This window comes from Periplaneta americana, chromosome 11 (genome assembly GCF_040183065.1).
Source record: "Periplaneta americana isolate PAMFEO1 chromosome 11, P.americana_PAMFEO1_priV1, whole genome shotgun sequence".
Taxonomy (NCBI): Eukaryota; Metazoa; Arthropoda; class Insecta; order Blattodea; family Blattidae; genus Periplaneta; species Periplaneta americana.
In genome coordinates, this window is record NC_091127.1 from 370383 (window position 1) to 390882 (window position 20500).

A 20500-nucleotide genomic window follows, 5' to 3' on the forward strand; every position below is an offset into this window, starting at 1 on the left:
TTTAAGAAGGTCTTTCGGGTTCATGTCTTCGTGACTACAAGCACCAGGGTAGCCTTGGCGGGGCTGCACTGCACCCGGATCATGTAGCAATATCTGTGAGTGATCAGCATTCGCTTCTTGAACTGAACCTGCATGCCCTAATAGTTCTTTGCTATAACAATTTATTCTTTTGAGGTATATTTATATAAAGTTCTGTGAAGTAATGTTATTGTAACGATTAACATTTCTGCAGATACAAGCCAGCTTTGTCTTGAAATCTTCTCTTCATTTCTTCCAATACTTTATTGCATGCTCTTCAAGTTTTGACTTTCGTCGAGCACCAATGGCTCACTAATTGTTTCATAAGTAATCCAATTTTTGTTACCTTTCTGCCTTCGTTTGTTCTCAGTTGTTTATTGGTCTTCACTGCGCAAATGAGGGCTTTCTTCCACGATATCATGAACTCTTCTTCTAGAATTTTTTGGATTGAGTTTTTTTACAACACTAATTATGCCATTGGCTTGCTTCAAGCTGATCTCATGATTTTGTAAACATCTGTTAGCAGGATGCAATATTCCAAGCAGCCTCTTCATAAAAAGCAGAAGAATACAGTGTTTTTTGTTGTCTACTGTTCTAAAAAGACCTGTATTTAATGCAATTTCTTCGCCATCAAACTTTCGACCAGTATTATGTTCCACATATTTCAAAGCTTCCAGTATTAGGTAATAATTATCTATGTAAAATAATAACACGAACATCATAATGATTGATCATTTTTGGCTTAAGAGCCGTACTAAGGCCTTTCTTCCATATATCTTTTTTCACTTTTATTTCTTTTCTTTTCTTTTCTTTTTTTTTTTTCAAAAAATTGCAGAGCATTGTACATTGCTCAAAGAAATTATTAATTTTATGGATATCAACAGCTTCCATTACAACAAGGAGTCTACTCAGCCTTTTGGGGTGAAGGCGGCGGGCAGGTAGAATTGACATCCTTCCTGCCAATTGCTTGTAAGGGTGGAAGCCTTAACCTCTGGGCCAACCTGGCCTCTACCTTTACCATTACAACAAGATGTAATCGATAATTTAAGCAATGAACACGTGGATTTTTTTATTAGCCCCATCATAACATTGACTGACCCTGAGAATATATTTCGGATTGATTCCACATTTTTCTCATGTGTTCAGGGCTAGCTGAGCTGATGACTCAACTGTTTTGGCTGCCTCTACATATAACGTTCTTCCATACATGCTGGCATATTTAACAATCGCGATATTTCCAACCCTTTTCTTGTTACGAGTATCATCCAGGAATAATGTGTGAAATGAAATATCAACATTCTTAATGTTTTGGACAGTGTTTTCCCTAACCATATCAGCCATGGGTAAAGGGAGTTAATTAATTTTTTGTGCAAACGAAATTTTATTCCCCAGGTGTATAAAAAAGTTAAGTTCTACAAGTACATAATTTAAAACAATGATTATGAGACACTTCAAGCATAATTCACTTGCGAGTTAGGATGTGATATTATTTTTGTGTGAAAATTACGTTGTTCGTATGTGTAATACCTGCCTTTATTACGATTAAATATTGCGAAATTCTTGTACATTCACTTATGCACAATTCAATAATTTTCAGTTGCACCGCACGGATATTTAGATGTGTTGAAATTATAGATTATGTTTGCTGTACCAATTGCCCCTTTCTGTCTCATTTTATTGGTCTCCAATGCCCTGCCATTACATATGTTATGTCATATGGAGATTATAGGTTATGTTTACTATACTTAACTTTTATTCTTTTTATTAAACCTCAAAATAGCTTCCATTCTAAACTTAAAATGTTGATGCGAACAGATTATGTTAACATGTAAAATTCTCTTCACATTAAAATAACACAGTTTTGCAATTATTTCTGCAACATATTATGCAGGAAGAAGTAAATGGAACTTATGGACAAATTAGACTAAATAAAACTTAGCTATGATACGCAATAAAGTTATAATATAATATTTCACTGAGCTCCATACACTGAAATAGAAAACCCGAACATATATTACAGCCTGGTCTAGATCGAAAAGGCATTAACTGTGCCGTATTTCGCATTGTTGTGAAAAGTTGTGTAAACTGTGAAATAATCGTTATCGGTTGTAATAACTGTAATTGACTACAATAATTTGAATAATAATATGGGACCAGTAGTACTATAAATTGTATTAAAAAAAGGTCAGAGTTATCCTTCTTCCGAAAGATCCAGGACGGTGAGTTTATAAAATATTATATATATATATATATATATATATATATATATATATATATAATGAAAATAGTATATAAACCTTATGTATTTCATATTTCAATAGTGGAAGGAAGGTGTTAATTTTTTCAAAAGAACACGATATCGAAAGTACAATACATTTTATCGTCTGCTAGGGAAAGGGTCCGTGATGAGGCGATAGTAGCGATCCTGGTGGTTAGCAACTATCTATGGTTGCATATTTATTAAGTATTGAACTTCGTGACTGTATATACCAGACTGTGGTTAGAGTGAGTGGAAATACAAAGAAGGACCGTGAGTTGTACTAACTTTGTGCTCGACTACGATGTAGCATTTTATTTTCTCCAAAACCTTCGCAAGAAATGAGTTCTTCAGGAAATACAAAGCTCCCGGTTAACAATGTCTGGAAGCGAATACGCCTGCAGGTCTTGAAGGATGACATAACAGTGCCTACAACCGGTACCTCTGTAATTAAGGAAGACCGCAGATACAACGTGAAGGAAGTATAGCAAACTGGATTCTAGCTGCAGAACGTTCAGTGCCGAGGACCTGCATAATTTCAGATACACAGTATGTATAACACTCCGGTGAAGCGTAGGATTATTTACATCGACGTCCCCTGCACGGCAGACAGCTAAAAGCTGGTTCACAATAAACCGGGAACGAGAACCAGAATGAAAACGAGAAGCAGAGGAAGTGAATATGAAAATTTTTGATTCACAATAAACCGAGAACGTAGACGACTATGCATATCTATATGCATGTCAATAACGATATGTGAAGTCGATATTACGCATTCTGATGTTATTTGTGTATAATTGACCAATGACGTTCTCTCACGAATACAAGGCAACCAACATAAACACAGGTTAACCAACTTCGAAATTTCAACTGAAACATTTCATTAGGTACGGTACTATAAATATGCCCATGCATCTTTATTATCACAACCTATTTTAAGTCTACCATAACGTAAAATAATTAGAGAAGAAACATTTGTAATAGAACAAAAATAAACACAACAGTAGTTATTGAATTGGAGCATGAATATGTAGTGTGTAATACAACCAATACAGTAATAAAATATGATTCGCTTACGATCGGTGTTCAAAGATGCAGCTATTGAAAGCCACGTATTCTCCTTCATTTTCTCATGTTTATACGAGGCGCGCCGCTTATCGTAAACGTGAGGATTTTACTCGACACTCAATATTAGAATCTCATCAAATAAAACTTGCTCCATGATGCACAGCACAGAACAAAATAATGTATAGGTTATGTCACGGTCTTCTTGCTACAAAATATACGACGACAAAATAGCTTTTAGATGGCAATAGAATGAATCTAGTGGGCTGTAATCGGAAACGTGAACGCCAAAGTTGAAACTTGGCCAACTCTCCGTTCCCGATCCCGGGCTCCGGCAAGCTTTTCGTTAATTGTGAATGCTCACATTTAAATGTACACATTTTAACAATTTTACCGTTTTCGTTCCGATTCTCCTTTCCGGTTTATTGTGAACCAGCCTTAACTTTACAGGAGAGGCAGTTACGGCACATATCCAACATGACAGAGTTTGGGGCTCAGGGAACTTTTACAGTCGATACGCAGAGCTGGGCAATTTATTCTCATTTTTGTAAAAGTGGCGCTCTTGCCTTGCACTGCTACACTTGAAGCGTGCAGCGTTGCGCATTAATTGGAAGTTGGTTCATTTCGAAATCAGGTTTTTTTTTTTTTTCCGCCTGAACCTGGAGTCAGTAATCTACATACAACGTAGTTCATATCCGTTAGAGCTAATCTGTATCGTATCTCTTATGTCCAGCAAGTAGTAAGCATTTAGCTCCATTGAACATCTGTTAAAAATTGCCCGTTTCAGTTAATCTCAGTTCTTCGTCAGTTTACACTTCTTGTTTTATTCTCCTATTTCCTTTCCAATTTATATTTGTTTCAATATTTATTTCTTTTTACGCTTTATCTAATACTAATGTTAGCTCTCCCGCTACATTAATTCTTGCTCTATGTTTACTTACACTGGTTATTTAATTTAACAAACTCATTTATGGGTGGAATCTTACTTTATCACAAAATGCAGTAATCAAACAATGTAATGTTCCATTAGAAATCAAGAGAACACAAAGCATTTGACTGCTAGGTGACAAAATAGTGATTAACAAATTAAAGTTTTATAGTATTAAAGATGAGACCCTGGGTTGGTTTACATCTTACTTATCAAATAGAAATAATTGTAAGTTACCAAATAACCACCAACTTACTTATTCAGATTTTAGAACTATTAAACGTGGAGTTCCCCGTCGATGAATTTTACGTCCATTATTGTTTCTAGTGTAAGTTAATAATTTAGCCTCAAGCGTAATTTATTAAATTATCCCAGGTAGCCTAATCCTATGACAGTTGTGATTACCTCAAGTAAACAATTCTGACTGTGTCTGATGTTTTAAGAACATTTTGCGATATTTTTTGCTATCTTTATTTTACAACAATCGAGTTTTTAAAACAAATAAAGCGTGTATTATGTAGATTGGTATATTAATAAGCGAAGTTAATAAAGTGAGTTTATACGGTAGGTTAACATTGTGCATTCATCTACAACCTCTCCTACCCTATCCCCACCCTCACCTTGACGCTGTGCGACTTGTTTTTACAAACGAGGCTCCGGAAACCGAGTATAGCTCTATAATTGTTACATCTGTATGGAGAAAATGCATTAGCACGTTTGTCCACAGGCTCTTAAGGTGGCAACCCCACCACTGAACTTGCCTGGCGATAGTCTTGTCTCCAATGGTACATTGCAGGATTGATACAAAAGCCAATGACTTGACTGACCGAACACGTTACGCCTCTTCACCATATTTATAATGTTAAGGGATCCGGTACGTCCTATCTCGGCTATGTTAAAATCATTAGGCCTATATTTCATGAAGCTTTTCTCAGAAACTGCTAGTAGGCCTAGTAGGCACTTGATTTTTTTACACGTTATTGTTACATGTACTGACCTGAATTTAACACAGCCTATTGAAGGAAAAATGCATAGTACATTAAATATAATTTTTTTTTGTTCCGGTCCAAAATTTAACTACAATTTTTAATATATATCAGTACATAATTATTTTTATAATTTAGATTTCCTGAAAATCTCGTGTTAAATTAGGGTCTATTGTTCTTAAGTTTCAATACCAGGAGATGACTCCAAAATGAAAAGAATACGTAGGCAAATCTTGCGTTCGATTAATTGTAAATGCAAGTGGTGCGAAAATTATGGAAACTTCAGTGGAGCTATTGTTTTATTTCATTCACATATGAGGCGTTCAGCGAACAGATGACCCAAACCAACAAAACTATATTTCCAATTTACCTCTTTGTAACAGTGCGCGAAATGTGATACACAAACAAAAATTATGTTGAAATCTCATGAAAAAACTGGAACTGATGATTAGGGGATTTACACTTTAAAGAGAACAATATGAGGAGCTCTTTAAAGCAAATAAACTCAATACGCGAATTTAGTGGGTTGGGCCATTTGTGGACTGAGCCTACTCTCACTACCCCAAGACTTTACAGAATGCATACAATTCAAAGGTGTAACTTGCGTTATATCCTCATTGCATTTTATTTGTCTACGGTGTGATTACTACTTAGGCTGCATACTACTAACAAATCGGCGACTACTGTTCATAATCTGGCAACCCTGTTTGGTAGCAAATTAATAAACTCGTCGAATCATGGCATTGTCGGTAGGAACAGCCAAACATTGCTTGTCTTCCAATGTAGAACTTTCAACGCCAATGGCAGCCTTTTCATCCATGCTTTAAATCTAATTTAGATCTGAAAATGTTTCTTGAAAATTGGGGGAGGTTTCATCCTCCGGCCTACGCTTAAAAAACTATTTTGAGTGAAAATAGCGTACTGTCGAAACAAAGAAAAGGAAAGCTGTGTATGTTATGTATATTGTTAAAGATATATGGTGAGATGCAAAGGAAAAGGGGGGAGGAATGGGAAAAGTACAGAGGCAATAAACTAGAAATAAAAGCTAGAGGGGAAGAAGAAAGAGTGGAAAGAAAATGGAATCTAGGAGGAAAGAAAGACAAAGAAAAGGAAGAAGAAACGAGGAGGCAAGAAACCGGAGGGGAAAAAGATATGGGAGAAGGGTGGGGGAAAAACGAGGAAATGAAGCGAAAGAAATAGGGAGAGAAAAGAGAGAGAGAGTGGCCAGAATAAGACAGGATGCGAGGAAAATAAAGGTGGGAGGAAAAACGAAGAACTAGGAAGGAAGGAAAAAGACAGGAATGAAAGAGACAGAATTGGGAGTAAAAGTTAAAAGGAAGCACACGAGAGGAAGGGAACAATAGGCAGAGCGTAAGAAACAGAATGAATGAAGGAAAAAGAAGAAAAGTAGAATTGGGAAGACATTATGAAATAGAGGAGGAGGAGTGGGCTTGGAAACCACACCGTGTGAAATAGCATGGACCGAGGTTTGGGTAGCATATGATGGTAGTAAGCTCAACGTTTCCCGCCCAGTAACCGTCACATAGAGGTGTGTTCGAGGTGACAGATTCCAAGATTTGAAGTGGTTTACCTTTCAGCCAGTTCTCTGTGCAATGTATTGGCCCACTTATACGGTGGCCTTCACGCTGCGCGCAGGATACAGAATCTTCTAGTCTCAGTGTAGGCCCTCTCACTGATTATGCAGTAACACCGCCGCTCTCCATTTCCCTGTGTTGCGGCTAGTCTGTTGCTGATGTGCACCGCATTGTCCCGAAAATAAGCCGCACTCTGTATCCAAATTTTAACTGTGAACAGTTATATTCGCGACCCTGGCTTTTACCACATTTCAGCATACAGTATGCTTTTTAGAAATGATGAAGTGAATAGTAAAGTCAGTGACGGTGGTGAATAGGGCAATGGAAATGTGTTAGGTACATAACAGCGTGTGCCGATATACTTCTATGTTACAGTAATATGCGTTACAAGAGCGGTATGTTGAAGTTTTCATGTTCGAGGAAAAGTTTGAAAAAGCAAAACGTAGTTGAGCTTTTTTAATTTCCGAGAATTGAAAGAAAACATACCGCTCGTGCATCGTACATTATTTTGTGCGAAGATCGTTTATTACATACCTGAAAGAGGAATTTCTAATTAGTTGTAATGAAATCTCCATCTTGGTTTCTGTTCAATGACGGCAAATTTGCAAAACAAAAATATCTATCTTCAACATTGTTGCTTTAAAATGTTTTCTGTGTTTACTATACTCCAGTAGGCCGTTTTATACGTCTGTCTGTGGAATCTTGTTGATTTTTTCACGGCTTCCTTAATGTTACTTGCATCACGAATGGAGTAACTTTAGTGGAGTTGTAGAGTTTACTTAATTTTTGCAAATATTTAAAAACAATAATTAACAGTGCAATTTAGGTGAAATTGCAGTGGTAGACTAAGTTTCCAATTTATAATTATTACTTTATTGAATATCTCTAAAAATAATATGTTAAAAGCCTAAAGCAGTAAAAATCATTATGTCACTTAAGCGGTAAGAAGAGGGAAATTGTTATGTGTGTTAGGTTGGGAATACTGAATGTGGAATTTTAGACTTTCCGCGAATTGGTTTTGTGCGGAAACCAAGCAAATACGCACGATCTCGCACAAAAGAAGTTTACTTGTTAACGACTGATCAAATTCTGGCTCTATGTTATCCAATATTCAGCCTATAAACCACAAATTCATAATTTCTGTAACTGATTCAGGGAATGTGACCAGAATTTTAGAATAACAGAAAGTATTAAGAAGAATAGTGACTGGAAGATGTTTGTTGCAGAACACATAATGTACGTACTTACTTGAAGTCCGAAATAAAATGACAGTTTATAGCACTTTGTATTCCTACTAAAACAGAACATACATGTCCTGCTCGAAGTGTTGACAATTAGGATTAGTGCATAATTAAACCTTTGGATGAATGATGCGCTAGATCTCATAATGTTGCCTACTAAACGGAGATACAGACATCAATAATACGTTGCTGCGCGTCCTCTGGTGGCGTTCAATAGAAGCATCTTGACCGCTCCCCAATGTCAGGAGAACGAGCAGGCCAATCCACCCACTGCGTTATGTTTGGTCCATATCACGACGGGCTCTTAAGGCGTGATGTGCTGGCATCCGTCATGCTCGTACTACATAACTATTCTGTTCCTCAAAGGTACCGAAGAATGATTAAGAATCTTGCATATCATCTGCCATTATGAAACAAGCCCAACAACGGTAATGCAGTGCTACAAAGTGTCATTTCATTCCGGACTTGCAGCAAGCACGTACACTGTGAGTTCCATATTTTTTGCACCCCTCAGTGTTTTGTTTATTGGTATGGTACATTGTGATACATTTTAAGGAGTTCATCGAATAAGTCCTTAAAAATGAAGTTATCACTGTATCTCCTTAATGAGCAAGGTTACAAGAAAGATATACCTATAGTATAAATTCCCCATGGTACTTAAACAACTTTTGTTTAAAACAGTTTTTCATTTGGCTCCTGAGAAAAAAATATTTTAGGTGAGCAACATAAATGGAAATGCTGTATGTTTGAAAGTCTTCAAATTCTTTCATACGCATACATTTGTTTGAATTTGGAATGTATTTTGTAATTTACACATTACATTTTTTTTACATTTAGTTCATACTCGTATAGTTTGCAACACAAGAGGTGTAAGTGCAACGTCTTGTTGTAAAATGGTTATTTCTAATATCTTAATTTTAAAATTTCTTCAGAATCTGCAGCGGACTGCTTCATACAACCAGGACTCAATAGTAAGCACAAAATAGACATCGTAGACTTTGCATACAGTTTTCCATTGTCACGTAACTTTAAACTCATTTTTCTCAACATGTCACTTACACCCCTTGTGCTTTAGTCTCCTCATATATAAAATCGTGAGCTTCCTTAGTGATCATCACCCCCACACAGGGCGTTCAAAGTCACCAAAACCCACGGGGCTCTTCGCTTGTTTGCAGAGCGGGGATTACCGAGTTTTTGAGCCTCTCCTCCCGAACTTAAAAAAAAATACGCATTTAGATTTGAATATTTTTTTTATCCATAATCGTTTTCCCTTCTCTAATTTTTCGCTATCAGAGTAACAAAATCTACATCGACACAAGGCATAGTCTTCCTGCAATATAATCCCAGTGCTTGGTGCTGCGGCATGTTCGATAATGGTGCCTTTTTATAGAGAGACCTGCCGCTATCTAGTACCGGCCTTGTAATAAAATGAAGCCGACACAATATGAAATTTAACTTGTGAAACATATTTTAAAGGTTGTTTTGACAGTTCTGTAGTGCACATGTTAAATACTGTGCATTGTCGATTTTAAACTCATTTTAAGAGCGGTATTCACCCGTTCGTTAGAATTCTGACTTTATTGTGAAACGTTCGTTTAACTTTTTGTGCATTTGACAATTTATATGTTTGATAATAATAATAATAATAATAATAATAATAATAATACACAAAATTTAAATACCGATCATGTAAATTGTAAATTTTGCGTACACCACTGCTTGTTCGTAATGTATTACTAGTGTGTTAACCACAGTTCTGCGAATTCTTATTTTCAAGACTTAAATCTCGGTCATTTTCAACATTGCAATGTGGTCAACTCTACTTTATACCAAATTATAACGCAGCATTAATAGTGATGTGTTCATTTTTTTTTCAAATAATAAATAGCCATTCGAAATCGGACGCGTGATCATATCAATTTTTCTACTCAAAACGGTACTACGTATATTATCTAAAAGTTATGTCCTTTCTTACTAAGTCACCCTGGTTATTTGATTTCGAAATACTCTTCCTGTCTATAAATAGATCTCAGTCAACAATTATTATTATTATTATTATTATTATTATTATTATTATTACTTATTATTATTATTATTATTATTATTATTATTATTATTATTATTATTATTATTATTATTACTGTACGAATTCAATTCTGTCACATTTGTGCTGGTGGTTTGCTGTTTCACGCCCTGTACATACTCGCCTCTGCCTGATAAATAGAATGGAATGGCGATTGCTCCACGATCATCATTAATCACAACAATACTTGAAACTCAAGGAATTATAGGTGCACGGGTTCGAGGAAATTTAAGGCTATTAGGTTAAAAAAAAAAAGTAAAAATGGAGACGGGAGAACTTGGGACTTCTGATCTGCTGAATGGGAATCCGCCCCCCTGGCCATTGAACCGTCACGCAGCCATGGAGGTTGCGCTGGAGTGACCACACGCACTACCATCTTTATTTGCCTCCTTTTCAAGATTAAATGCGTGAGGGATATTCGCAGATAAAAACGTCCGTTTTCGAATAAAGTCATAGAAATTTTCACAGTCCTTTATTTCATGTGACTAATGTAATATTTCGCATCCTTCCTCTCGAGCTTAAATCTTCGTATTTGTCATTCCAAATAGTTTATGTAAATAGTTATGGATGACGCACGTCGAAAAACAGACTTTATTTTTATTTATGGAAGCAACAAGAATTATCGATTTACTGGAAATAAAAACAATTTCCGAAACGTTGGATATTAGCCTATCTAGAAAAAGGCATGCGCACTCCTGTTCTCCAACCGTGAAAGGAATGTGCTTACTATTGCGTCATCTATTGGAGCGAAGTAGATAGATAATATTAGAGTTATAACGTCAGTTTAAAAACCATGTGCTCTTCTGCATATGTTATTTCCTGTATGGAGGGATTAAAAGACCAGGAGATTAACAGTGATCTAATTTTGTAACTAGGGTAGTATAAAATGTGTATATCAGTGTTATGGTTTGTGCTTTGAAAGATAGCCAATAGAGATACGAGTACCCACGTGTGTGACCTTATAACATCAACATTCATTCACAGCATCACCCCGATTCGTTTCATTCCCTGGAGACTTTCTCGTGGTTGGAGTACAGTAATTTACTCGCTGCCCCGGATGAGGGGTGGGGGAGGGCAAAGCCGATGGGATAAATCGCAATATAGCGAACGCCAGTAGGGGAAGTTATCCCCACCCACATGAAATGTGCATTCGACACAACACTCGCCTATCACGTAGAGTGTCTGGTGAGCTAGTAGGGGAAAAGTGGAAGGAGTCGTGGGCGGAGCTTCTACGTTCGCTATATTGCGATTTGCTCAGCCGATGTCGCGCAGACTACGATTTCTTCCAACGTAACAAGCATGGCGCATGGATTGTGGAGAGGTTTGAATCTCACAAGTGATACCAACATGGCACCACTTATGAGGCACCTAGGCCAGGAGATAATGAGGTAGGGTGGCCAGTTCCTTTCCCCCTCCATTGCATAATCGCCATTGAGCTACATATTACACTAATCAGACTTCAGATGTATACAAACAATATTGTTCTTAGAATAACTCTTCTCGGGTTCTCAGCCAGGTGAGTTGGAGATCAGCTTCCAAGCTTTCGACGGCTAGCTCTGGCATCTTCTTCAGGGTCGAAAGCTTGGAAGCTAATCTCCAACTCACTGGCTGAGAACCCGAGAAGAGTTATTCTATATCAAACGCCGGGAAAGCCTCAAGTCATACAATATTGTTCTTCCTCTGACACATATCGTCAAGTGAGATGTACTGCCTGATAACAGATGTGCATATCAGCAGAACCTCGATACCATTTAATTACTTATTATTTATTTTCAAACATGTTCTTTACGTACAATACCCACCTATATATGAAATAAATTACTCTTATCTTTAAACTTACCAAGTAATAAAAATTTATAAATTTAATTTGTACTCACTTTGATAGCTAAATAAATAAATAAATTAGTCTTTCAGCGTGGTCCAACCTTTTTGAACTGAAGTTCAATCATGCCAAGTAATGGAACTGAGCCGTCAAGTAAATCTAAGAAGTTGATGCATACTGCGAGTAGTTATGTTCCGTACTAAGCTTAATATGCACGCGTATAAAAACATTAAAGAATTCGGATTTTTTCAAATTATTATTATTATTATTATTATTATTATTATTATTATTATTATTATTATTAGTAGTAGTAGTAGCAGCAGCAGCAGCAGCAGCAGCAGTAGCAGTAGTATGTTAATATTGTTAACAACTAACTCTATTCAAGACAATAATATTACGAAGGTTAGTTATACATAAAAACAGCCTTTATGAAACTTCGAGTAGTACGATGATTGACACTTTCTCGAAGTCCACTTTCAACTGGATTATTGAAAGTTATAGAATAAAACTGCCTACCTTATTTGTAATTCGATTAATCTTAAAACAGAAAAAGCTTTGTCACACTTTTAATGGCCATTAAATAATAATACGTACAGTATATATTGCAAGTGAATTATAGGTTTTTCCTAGGAGAAAGGCATATAACGGACAAGTGAGAGATACATGATGAAGAAATAAACACATAGATAATTATTGTTTGGATGCATGCCGGATTATGACTGAAGTTTAACATTTTTTAAACTCTGTCCATGACGCGCCTCTATTAACAAGATAAAAGGAGCGGCGACAATATTATTTTTGTTCTCTCATTTTTAATGTCGAAAAATAATTTCTTATTGTTAATTCTATATGTCATTCCAAGTTAACAATATATATTCAAAATAACTAAAATTTCTATGTGATAACATATTTCTGAGAGTATTTCAGAAATGGGAACTGGAAACAAGTGGTGTATAAATAAAACATGATACGTGAAAAATGTGGAACTCACCTACATTTTAATGGCAAAAACTTGATGCTTTGAAAATAGAACATGTAAGTGCGAAAAAAATATTATATGAGCTTCAATACTGCAGAAATCAACTCACACGTCGACTAGTGAAAAATGAAGTCAATAATAATAATAATAATAATAATAATAATAATAATAATAATAATAATAATAATAATAATAATAATAATGTTATTGAAAAGTTCTGACCAACAAACTGATTGCAATAATGCATATTTATCATTTAGTGTTGCACTCCCCGAATTAGAATAAGCAACGAAGCTGTGTTGGAAATATATTAGTCCTACTTTTCACGTGCGATATTTATTCTTCTCTAGTGTTAATATTATATTATATAATTCCATTGCCGCTGTAATTATATTTTAGTTCCTATTTTATTTTACTTATTTATTTTTATTATTATTATTATTATTATTATTATTATTATTATTATTATTATTATTATTATTATTTATTTTAATATTACATCTGAACTGCGACCGAGCACGAGCGCTGCTCATTCGGTCTCAAATTTTGTTAATACTACTGTATCTTCTTTTTATATTGCTTGTATTATTTTATTTCTATTTCTCTTGTTTGTTTTGTAATTATATTCTTTATTCTGTATATTTAAATTTAAATAAATAAATAAATTGGAATTCTCTCCCGCGCCAGATGAGGAACTGTCGGGTCCTGCCGAGTTTCAGAATAAACTTGGAAAGTTGTTATTAGACATGTCTATCATGTGTGTAAGCTAGTGTTCCACATTAATTTAATATTTCTTTTCGTCTCATAAAAATTTAACTGAAGATCTATTCTTCTTTGTAATATTGTTCCATACGTTATAGGCCTATGTATTATTGTACAGGAACATCATTTTATTTTTACTTCAATTTTTATTGTACCTGAGTTTTTTAATGTACTTCACTCCCGCCCCCTTCTACTAATGAAGTTCAACCGTCCTCCACACAGATCCAAGACCGCATATACAGATAGTAGCTTTACGGTCATAGTAAACAGTACGTTCCAAAATATTTTCGCGTTTTCCAGTGACGAAAGAGCTTTCAATATTATTTCATTTTTGCACAGGTACTGTCGTCCATTTGCCTACGTCGCATCCCGGTTTCCCCCACCTGCTTCTATTCGCCTTTCTGTAAAGGCTAGTGGCTGGGCTGTCTTAGCTCTTTTCTGAGAACATTAATTTCTGTTAGGAATTGGACGTCTACGTAATATTATACCCATACAATTGTTTAAAATAACTTAAATAAAAGGGGCTCGTTAAGTAATTAACTGTCACGTGATTTCCTCCCTTTCTACGACGCTGCGACGTAACCACTTGGACGGACAGTAGATAGCGTGTTTGAGTAATTTTATCTTTTCGGATCGGGCAGAAGTGAAGATTGAATTTACAGTACGTAAGGTATTCTTTCATAGAGTAGGTATAGAATTATTTCAACATGAGTTACTGATACGAAGTACGAAACTGGTAATTGGAATTACGTACAATAGTTTATAGTGCGATAATATGTACATTAGAACTGAAGCCTGCATCGAAATGAACGGGCACCATTTTCAAAAATGTGTTTAAATATCCATATTATGATTATTTTTCAATTTAACTTCATTTTTCTCCATAGTGTACACTAATGTCCTGTAGACAGTATAATATACACTGCATAATGAATACGTCCGTATGGACAGCTCAGTTCGTGAGTAAAAACACTCATTGTTAATACTGTACTGTATTTTGATTAAACAAAAACCTAATGAAAATTATCAGAGTCAAAAGCGCAATATTTCCTAGTTTACGTAAATGGATGAACTAATTTTCTTCCCTCCTACACCTAGTAAAGTGATATGTTTGTATATTACGCCAGTATCATCGAACTCCAGTCGTGGAAGGGGGTAGCAAATGGTGTTTGCGGTTCTCAATCTTGATCCAAAGATATAGCCAGGTTAATATTAGAAATGTTAGTAAAAATAAAATGATGCCCCTGTATATTCTACATTGCGTGTAACGTATGTTCTCAAGTTGTAGTGTGTAGCATACACCGCAGCTAATGAATGTTATAAGTCTGTTGTATTGTACGAATTACTTCATATCTCAAATTGATTTATGTGAAGTAGAAGAGAAGGCCTGATGGCTTAACTTCGTCCTAATAAATAATTATAATTTTAAGACGAAGAAAATGGGGTTAAATTAAGACATGCCTTAAAAAACAATGTTGATGTAGAAGTAAAAGTATTGCAATGGGTAAACAGTTGCAAAATTTAAATAACAGAAACAAATAAATGTGTTGTACTATTTCTTGTAGCTATTTGATGTTGAAATACAGACAATCTGTCAAAGTAACCCACTAAGCTTATTGGATTAAATTAAGAACAGAAATTAATGAAGAAGCATTGAGCACTGTACATGTTTATCACGTGTCAAATATAAATTTGAGTTAACGTGATGTGGACTATCGATTAAGAGACGGATTCCTCTAAAAAGACTAAAATACCACCAAATCCCTACTTTTTAAATTAACACTTTTGACTGTGAAATGAAGACGTTCATTTAAATAAAATATATCAATTATATTTAATGTCATTTTTCTGCAGAAGTAAAAGTAATGTAATGAGACAAATTGTTGTTACTTCACATATTTTATTCCAGTTTATCAAATTATTCACTCGTAGATTGGATAAATATTAATCTACACGATAAATTAACTATCGTAATTCACTGAATATAAAAATATATAGATTGAATATCCAATTAAATATTATGCCAAAAGTAGACAAACAAGAATGCAGCATGTACTGAGTTTACTTTGACTTACGCCCCTTGACATCCTTATTAAATTCTAATTATTTTGAATCTTTATTAAATTTTACGCATAGAGTTTTCAGAGAACATTTAAGCTATGTTCGAAATGAGAGCTGTTCACGTCCAAACAATGTCCCATGGTCTACTCTAGATAATAGACAAACTTATTTCTATTATGTGCATATCAAGGCCTTTGGAAGAAGCATAACACCAGCCACAGGAGAATGTTCAAAGGTGTGAATGATCTGTATGTAAAATTGAATAGATATTTCAAATATGTTAAAATTAGTAGAGATTGCCATTTATAAAAGACGTGTTTTGTCATACCGTATACCTGAATCAGTATTTTGTAAGGAAACTGGCATTACATTAACTGGGTTATTTGTAACAACTTTTGTATGCACCATTTTTTCGTAAAATTAATATATAAATAGGTAGGGTCCATATAAGCCAGTTTCTATCATGTTTTTCCAATTCACTGCGGGCTAAAGCAAGGAGATGCACTATCAGCTTTGCTTCTTAACTTCGCTCTAGAATATGCCATTAGGAAAGTTCAGGATAACAGGGTTTGGAATTAAACGGGTTACATCAGCTTCTTCTCTATGCGGATGACGTGAATATGTTAGGAGAAAATCTACAAACGATTAGGGAAAACATGGAAATTTTACTTGAAGCAAGTAAAGCGATAGGTTTGGAAGTAAATTCCGAAAAGACAAAGTATATGATTATGTCTCGTGACCAGAATATTGTACGAAATGGAAATATAAAAATTGGAAATTTATCTTTTGAAGAGGTGGAAAAATTCAAATATCTTGGAGCAACAGTAACAAATATAAATGACACTCGGGAGAAATTAAACACAAAATAAATATGGGAAATGCCTGTTATTATCATCTAGGTTTTATCATCCAGTCTGCTGTCAAAAAATCTGAAAATTAGAATTTATAAAACAGTTATATTACCGGTTATTCTGTATGGTTGTGAAACTTGGACTCTCATTTTTAGAGCGGAACAGAGATTAAGGGTGTTTGAGAATAAAGTTCTTAGGAAAATATTTGGGGCTAAGAGGGATGAATTTACAGGAGAATGGAGAAAGTTACACAACGCAGAGCTGCACGCATTGTATTCTTCACCTTCCATAGTTAGGAACATTAAATCCAGACGTTTGAGATGGGCAGGGCATGTAGCACGTATGGGCGAATCCAGAAATGCATATAGAGTGTTAGTTGGAGGTAGGAGGGAAAAAGACCTTTGGGGAGGTCGAGACGTAGATGAGAAGATAATATTAAAATGGATTTGAGTGAGGTAGGATATGATGCTAGAGACTGGATTAATCCTGCACAGAATAGGGACCGATGGCGATGGGGGGGGGGGGTTATGTGAGGGCGGCAATGAACTTCCGGGTTCCTTAAAAGCCGTAAGTATGGAGTGATGTTCCATACTTAAGGCTGGTTCACAATAAACCGGGAACAAAAACGACAACGAGAACGAGAACGGAAATATTGTTCAAATAAATATATTTAAATGTGACTATTCACAATTAACTATTGTGAATGCTTACATTTAAATACATTTACTTTAACATTATTTCTGTTCTCGTTCTCGTTGTCGTTTCCATTCCCGCTTTATTGTGAACCATCCTTTACTGAAAAGACTGTATTTCCAGTTTCTATATGGAATCCCCATAACACAGGCACTTTCTGATTTGATTATGTCTTACGGTTACAAAGACTTGTTAGTCGGAAAATAAAGTGTAAAAGTGATGACACATTTTTATTTCTCTGCCAAATACTCGTCTTCAAAGTAAATCAGAGATTGACTGCAGGTCCCAGGCACAATTCCTGGGCCATTACCTCGGCCAAGTAGCAATTGAAAGCGTTGTTAAATAAAATACTTACTTTACTTACTTGCTAGCTTTTAAGGAACCCGGAGGTTCATTGCCGCCCTCACATAAGCCCGCCATTGGTACCTATCCTGAGCAAGATTAATCCAGTCTCTAACATCATATCTCACCTCCCTCAAATCCATTTTAATATTATCTTCCCATCTACGTCTCGGCCTCCCCAAAGGTCTTTTTCCCTCCGGCCTCTCAACTAACACTCTATATGCATTTCTGGATTCGCCCATACGTGCTACATATCCTGCCCATCTCAAACGTCTGGATTTTATGTTCCTAATTATGTCAGGTGAAGTATACAATGCCTGCAGCTCTGCGTTGTGTAACTTTGTCCATTCTCTTGTAACTTCATCCCTCTTAGCCCCAAATATTTTTCTAAGAACCTTATTCTCAAACACCCTTAATCTCTGTTCCTCTCTCAAAGTGAGAGTCCAAGTTTCACAACCATACAGAACAACCGGTAATATAACTGTTTTATAAATTCTAACTTTCAGATTTTTTGACAGCAGACTGGATGATAAAAGCTTCTCAACGGAATAATAACAGGCATTTCCCATATTTATTCTGCGTTTAATTTCCTCCCGAGTGTCATTTATATTTGTTACTGTTGCTCCAAGATATTTGAATTTTTCCACCTCTTCGAAGGATAAATTTGCAATTTTTATATTTCCATTTCGTACAATATTCTGGTCACGAGATATAATCATATACTTAGTCTTTTCGGGATTTACTTCCAACCCTATCGCTTTACTTGCTTCAACTAGAATTTCCGCGTTTTCTCTTATCGTTTGTGGATTTTCTCCTAACATATTCACGTCATCCGCATAGACAAGCAGCTGATGTAACTCGTTCAATTCCAAACCCTCTGTGTTATCCTGAACTTTCCTAATGGCATATTCTAGAGCAAAGTTAAAAAGTAAAGGTGATAGTGCATCTCCCTGCTTTAGCCCGCAGTGAATTGGAAAAGCATCAGATAGAAACTGGCCTATACGGACTCTGCTGTAAGTTTCACTAAGACACATTTTAATTAAATTTAGTTAAATAAAATAGTACTTCAAATCCTGTCTGGAGTTGCAGTGTAACTTACACTTTATAGAACATGCTGGCATCTCTATAAGACCATTTTGGTACGAAATACCGTGTTTAAAGATGATTATATTTTTATTTTCATCTCAAAAACACGTCTTCATCTCCGCTGAATTATTTACCTGAACATAATGTATAACAAATGCAAGACTTACCCCGACTTGGTAGAGAACTCTGATGCCCCTGTCGTCATTGAAGTGATGAAAATGCACAGAATGATGGACGTCTGCACTAGGTGCCGTTGACTCTTCTAACTGGACGTCCTGGTGGTCATGCAAGTGGTGATGGTGGTACTGGAACACTACCAACGGCAGCCTGGACGCTTTCGCTACGCTGGTAATAGCTGCTGCTATGCCAAGAAATATCACTGCTGAATTTCGTACAGTCATCTCGTTTTGTTGACGACTCGCACTTGGACACCTGCCACTTTATCCCGCTCAGTGCTCTGTCTTGGTTGTGTGAAAGACCTTATTTCTCAACCAATATTCAGAAGTGAAAATTAAGCTATAGTTTTGCCTTAAGCTGTTTGTTGAATTGAGGTGAAAGGGTTTGTCTTGTGTCTTGCGTGTGAAAGTGTACAATGTGGCGGCAATCAGCTGATTGTCGTGCTCTACCACGCTGTAAGCCTCGAAAACCACCTTCCTGTTTACTTCGTTCGAACTTTCGTATATACAAAATAATGCCAAGATTTGTGGTTACTATATTGAACTTCTTTGATGGTTTCTTTTGTGCACGTGGCCGAATTATTGTGGCTATCTCCTTTTCTATAACCGCAGATCGTGTTCCGTTTTTTGTGCGCTCAACCCACTACTATCCAGGTGGTTTACGTTTTTTTTTTCTTAAAAGCTAGTAACAGATTGATGCTCAAATATTTATTTCTACAAAATTAATATGCTTTGCGATTCACGGGTTAATACGTAATTGTCTTTTTTCAGTCAATCTTACAATAACATTACAATCCATTTACTGTGAACACACGAAAAGGAAAAAAAAAACTTTTTTAAAGTAAGGAACATTTATGTCCTTGTCAGAAAGTGATAAAAATAGAACCACCTCATTGTGGCATTATCTCTACAAACTGAGAAGCTATATCACGCAAAACTTGCACACAGCTAGGCGGGATCGAACTACTCGCGCGTTGAAGTCACCTATCGCCCTGGATACGCGCTCCTCCGTGTTGCCGGTCGACTGCCCACCCAATCTCAGCTACTACAAGGTTTTATAGGAAAGGTTTTCTCATGAATGACTTAGGACGAGTCCATTACTGGAGGGGGGTGGCGCGCTGAGACCGGTGAGGATGCAGGAGAGGGAGGCGATTCACAATAAGATCAACTACAACAAGAAGACCAGAAGCACAAGTGTTTTATATTCTTTTTAAATAAAAAGATGAACGTGGCTGTTGCGCGCTACGCCCCCTCTGCCTTCCATTCATGTCGTGATTGTACGTCCTAGTAGTACTGTAGTAAGCTGGCTGGCCGCCGTTGTGTGACACGGCAGACTGCGTGCGTGCGTGCGAATGTGTACACTGCAGTGCTAATAATAATAATAATAATAATAATAATAATAACAATAATAATAATAATAATAATAATAATAATAATAATAATAATAATAATAATAATAATGACCTTTATGTTATTGAGCATAAACTTCTTTTAAAACATTTGCAGGTTCTTGTGGATACCTACATGTTTTGAAATTCACGTGTTTTCAGATTTT

At 35.9% G+C, this 20500-nt stretch overlaps 1 protein-coding gene across 1 annotated transcript in view; it reads right to left on the reverse strand.

The window, feature by feature from the left end:
- Window positions 1–19303, reverse strand: part of aos (protein argos) — a 52795-nt gene extending 33492 nt beyond the window's left edge. The window contains exon 1 of the mRNA XM_069838791.1: window positions 18937–19303. Coding sequence (XP_069694892.1) covers window positions 18937–19170 — 234 coding nt within the window. The 5' untranslated portion in view covers window positions 19171–19303. The remainder of the gene's footprint in view (window positions 1–18936) is intronic.
- Between the last annotated feature and the right edge of the window lie 1197 nt (window positions 19304–20500).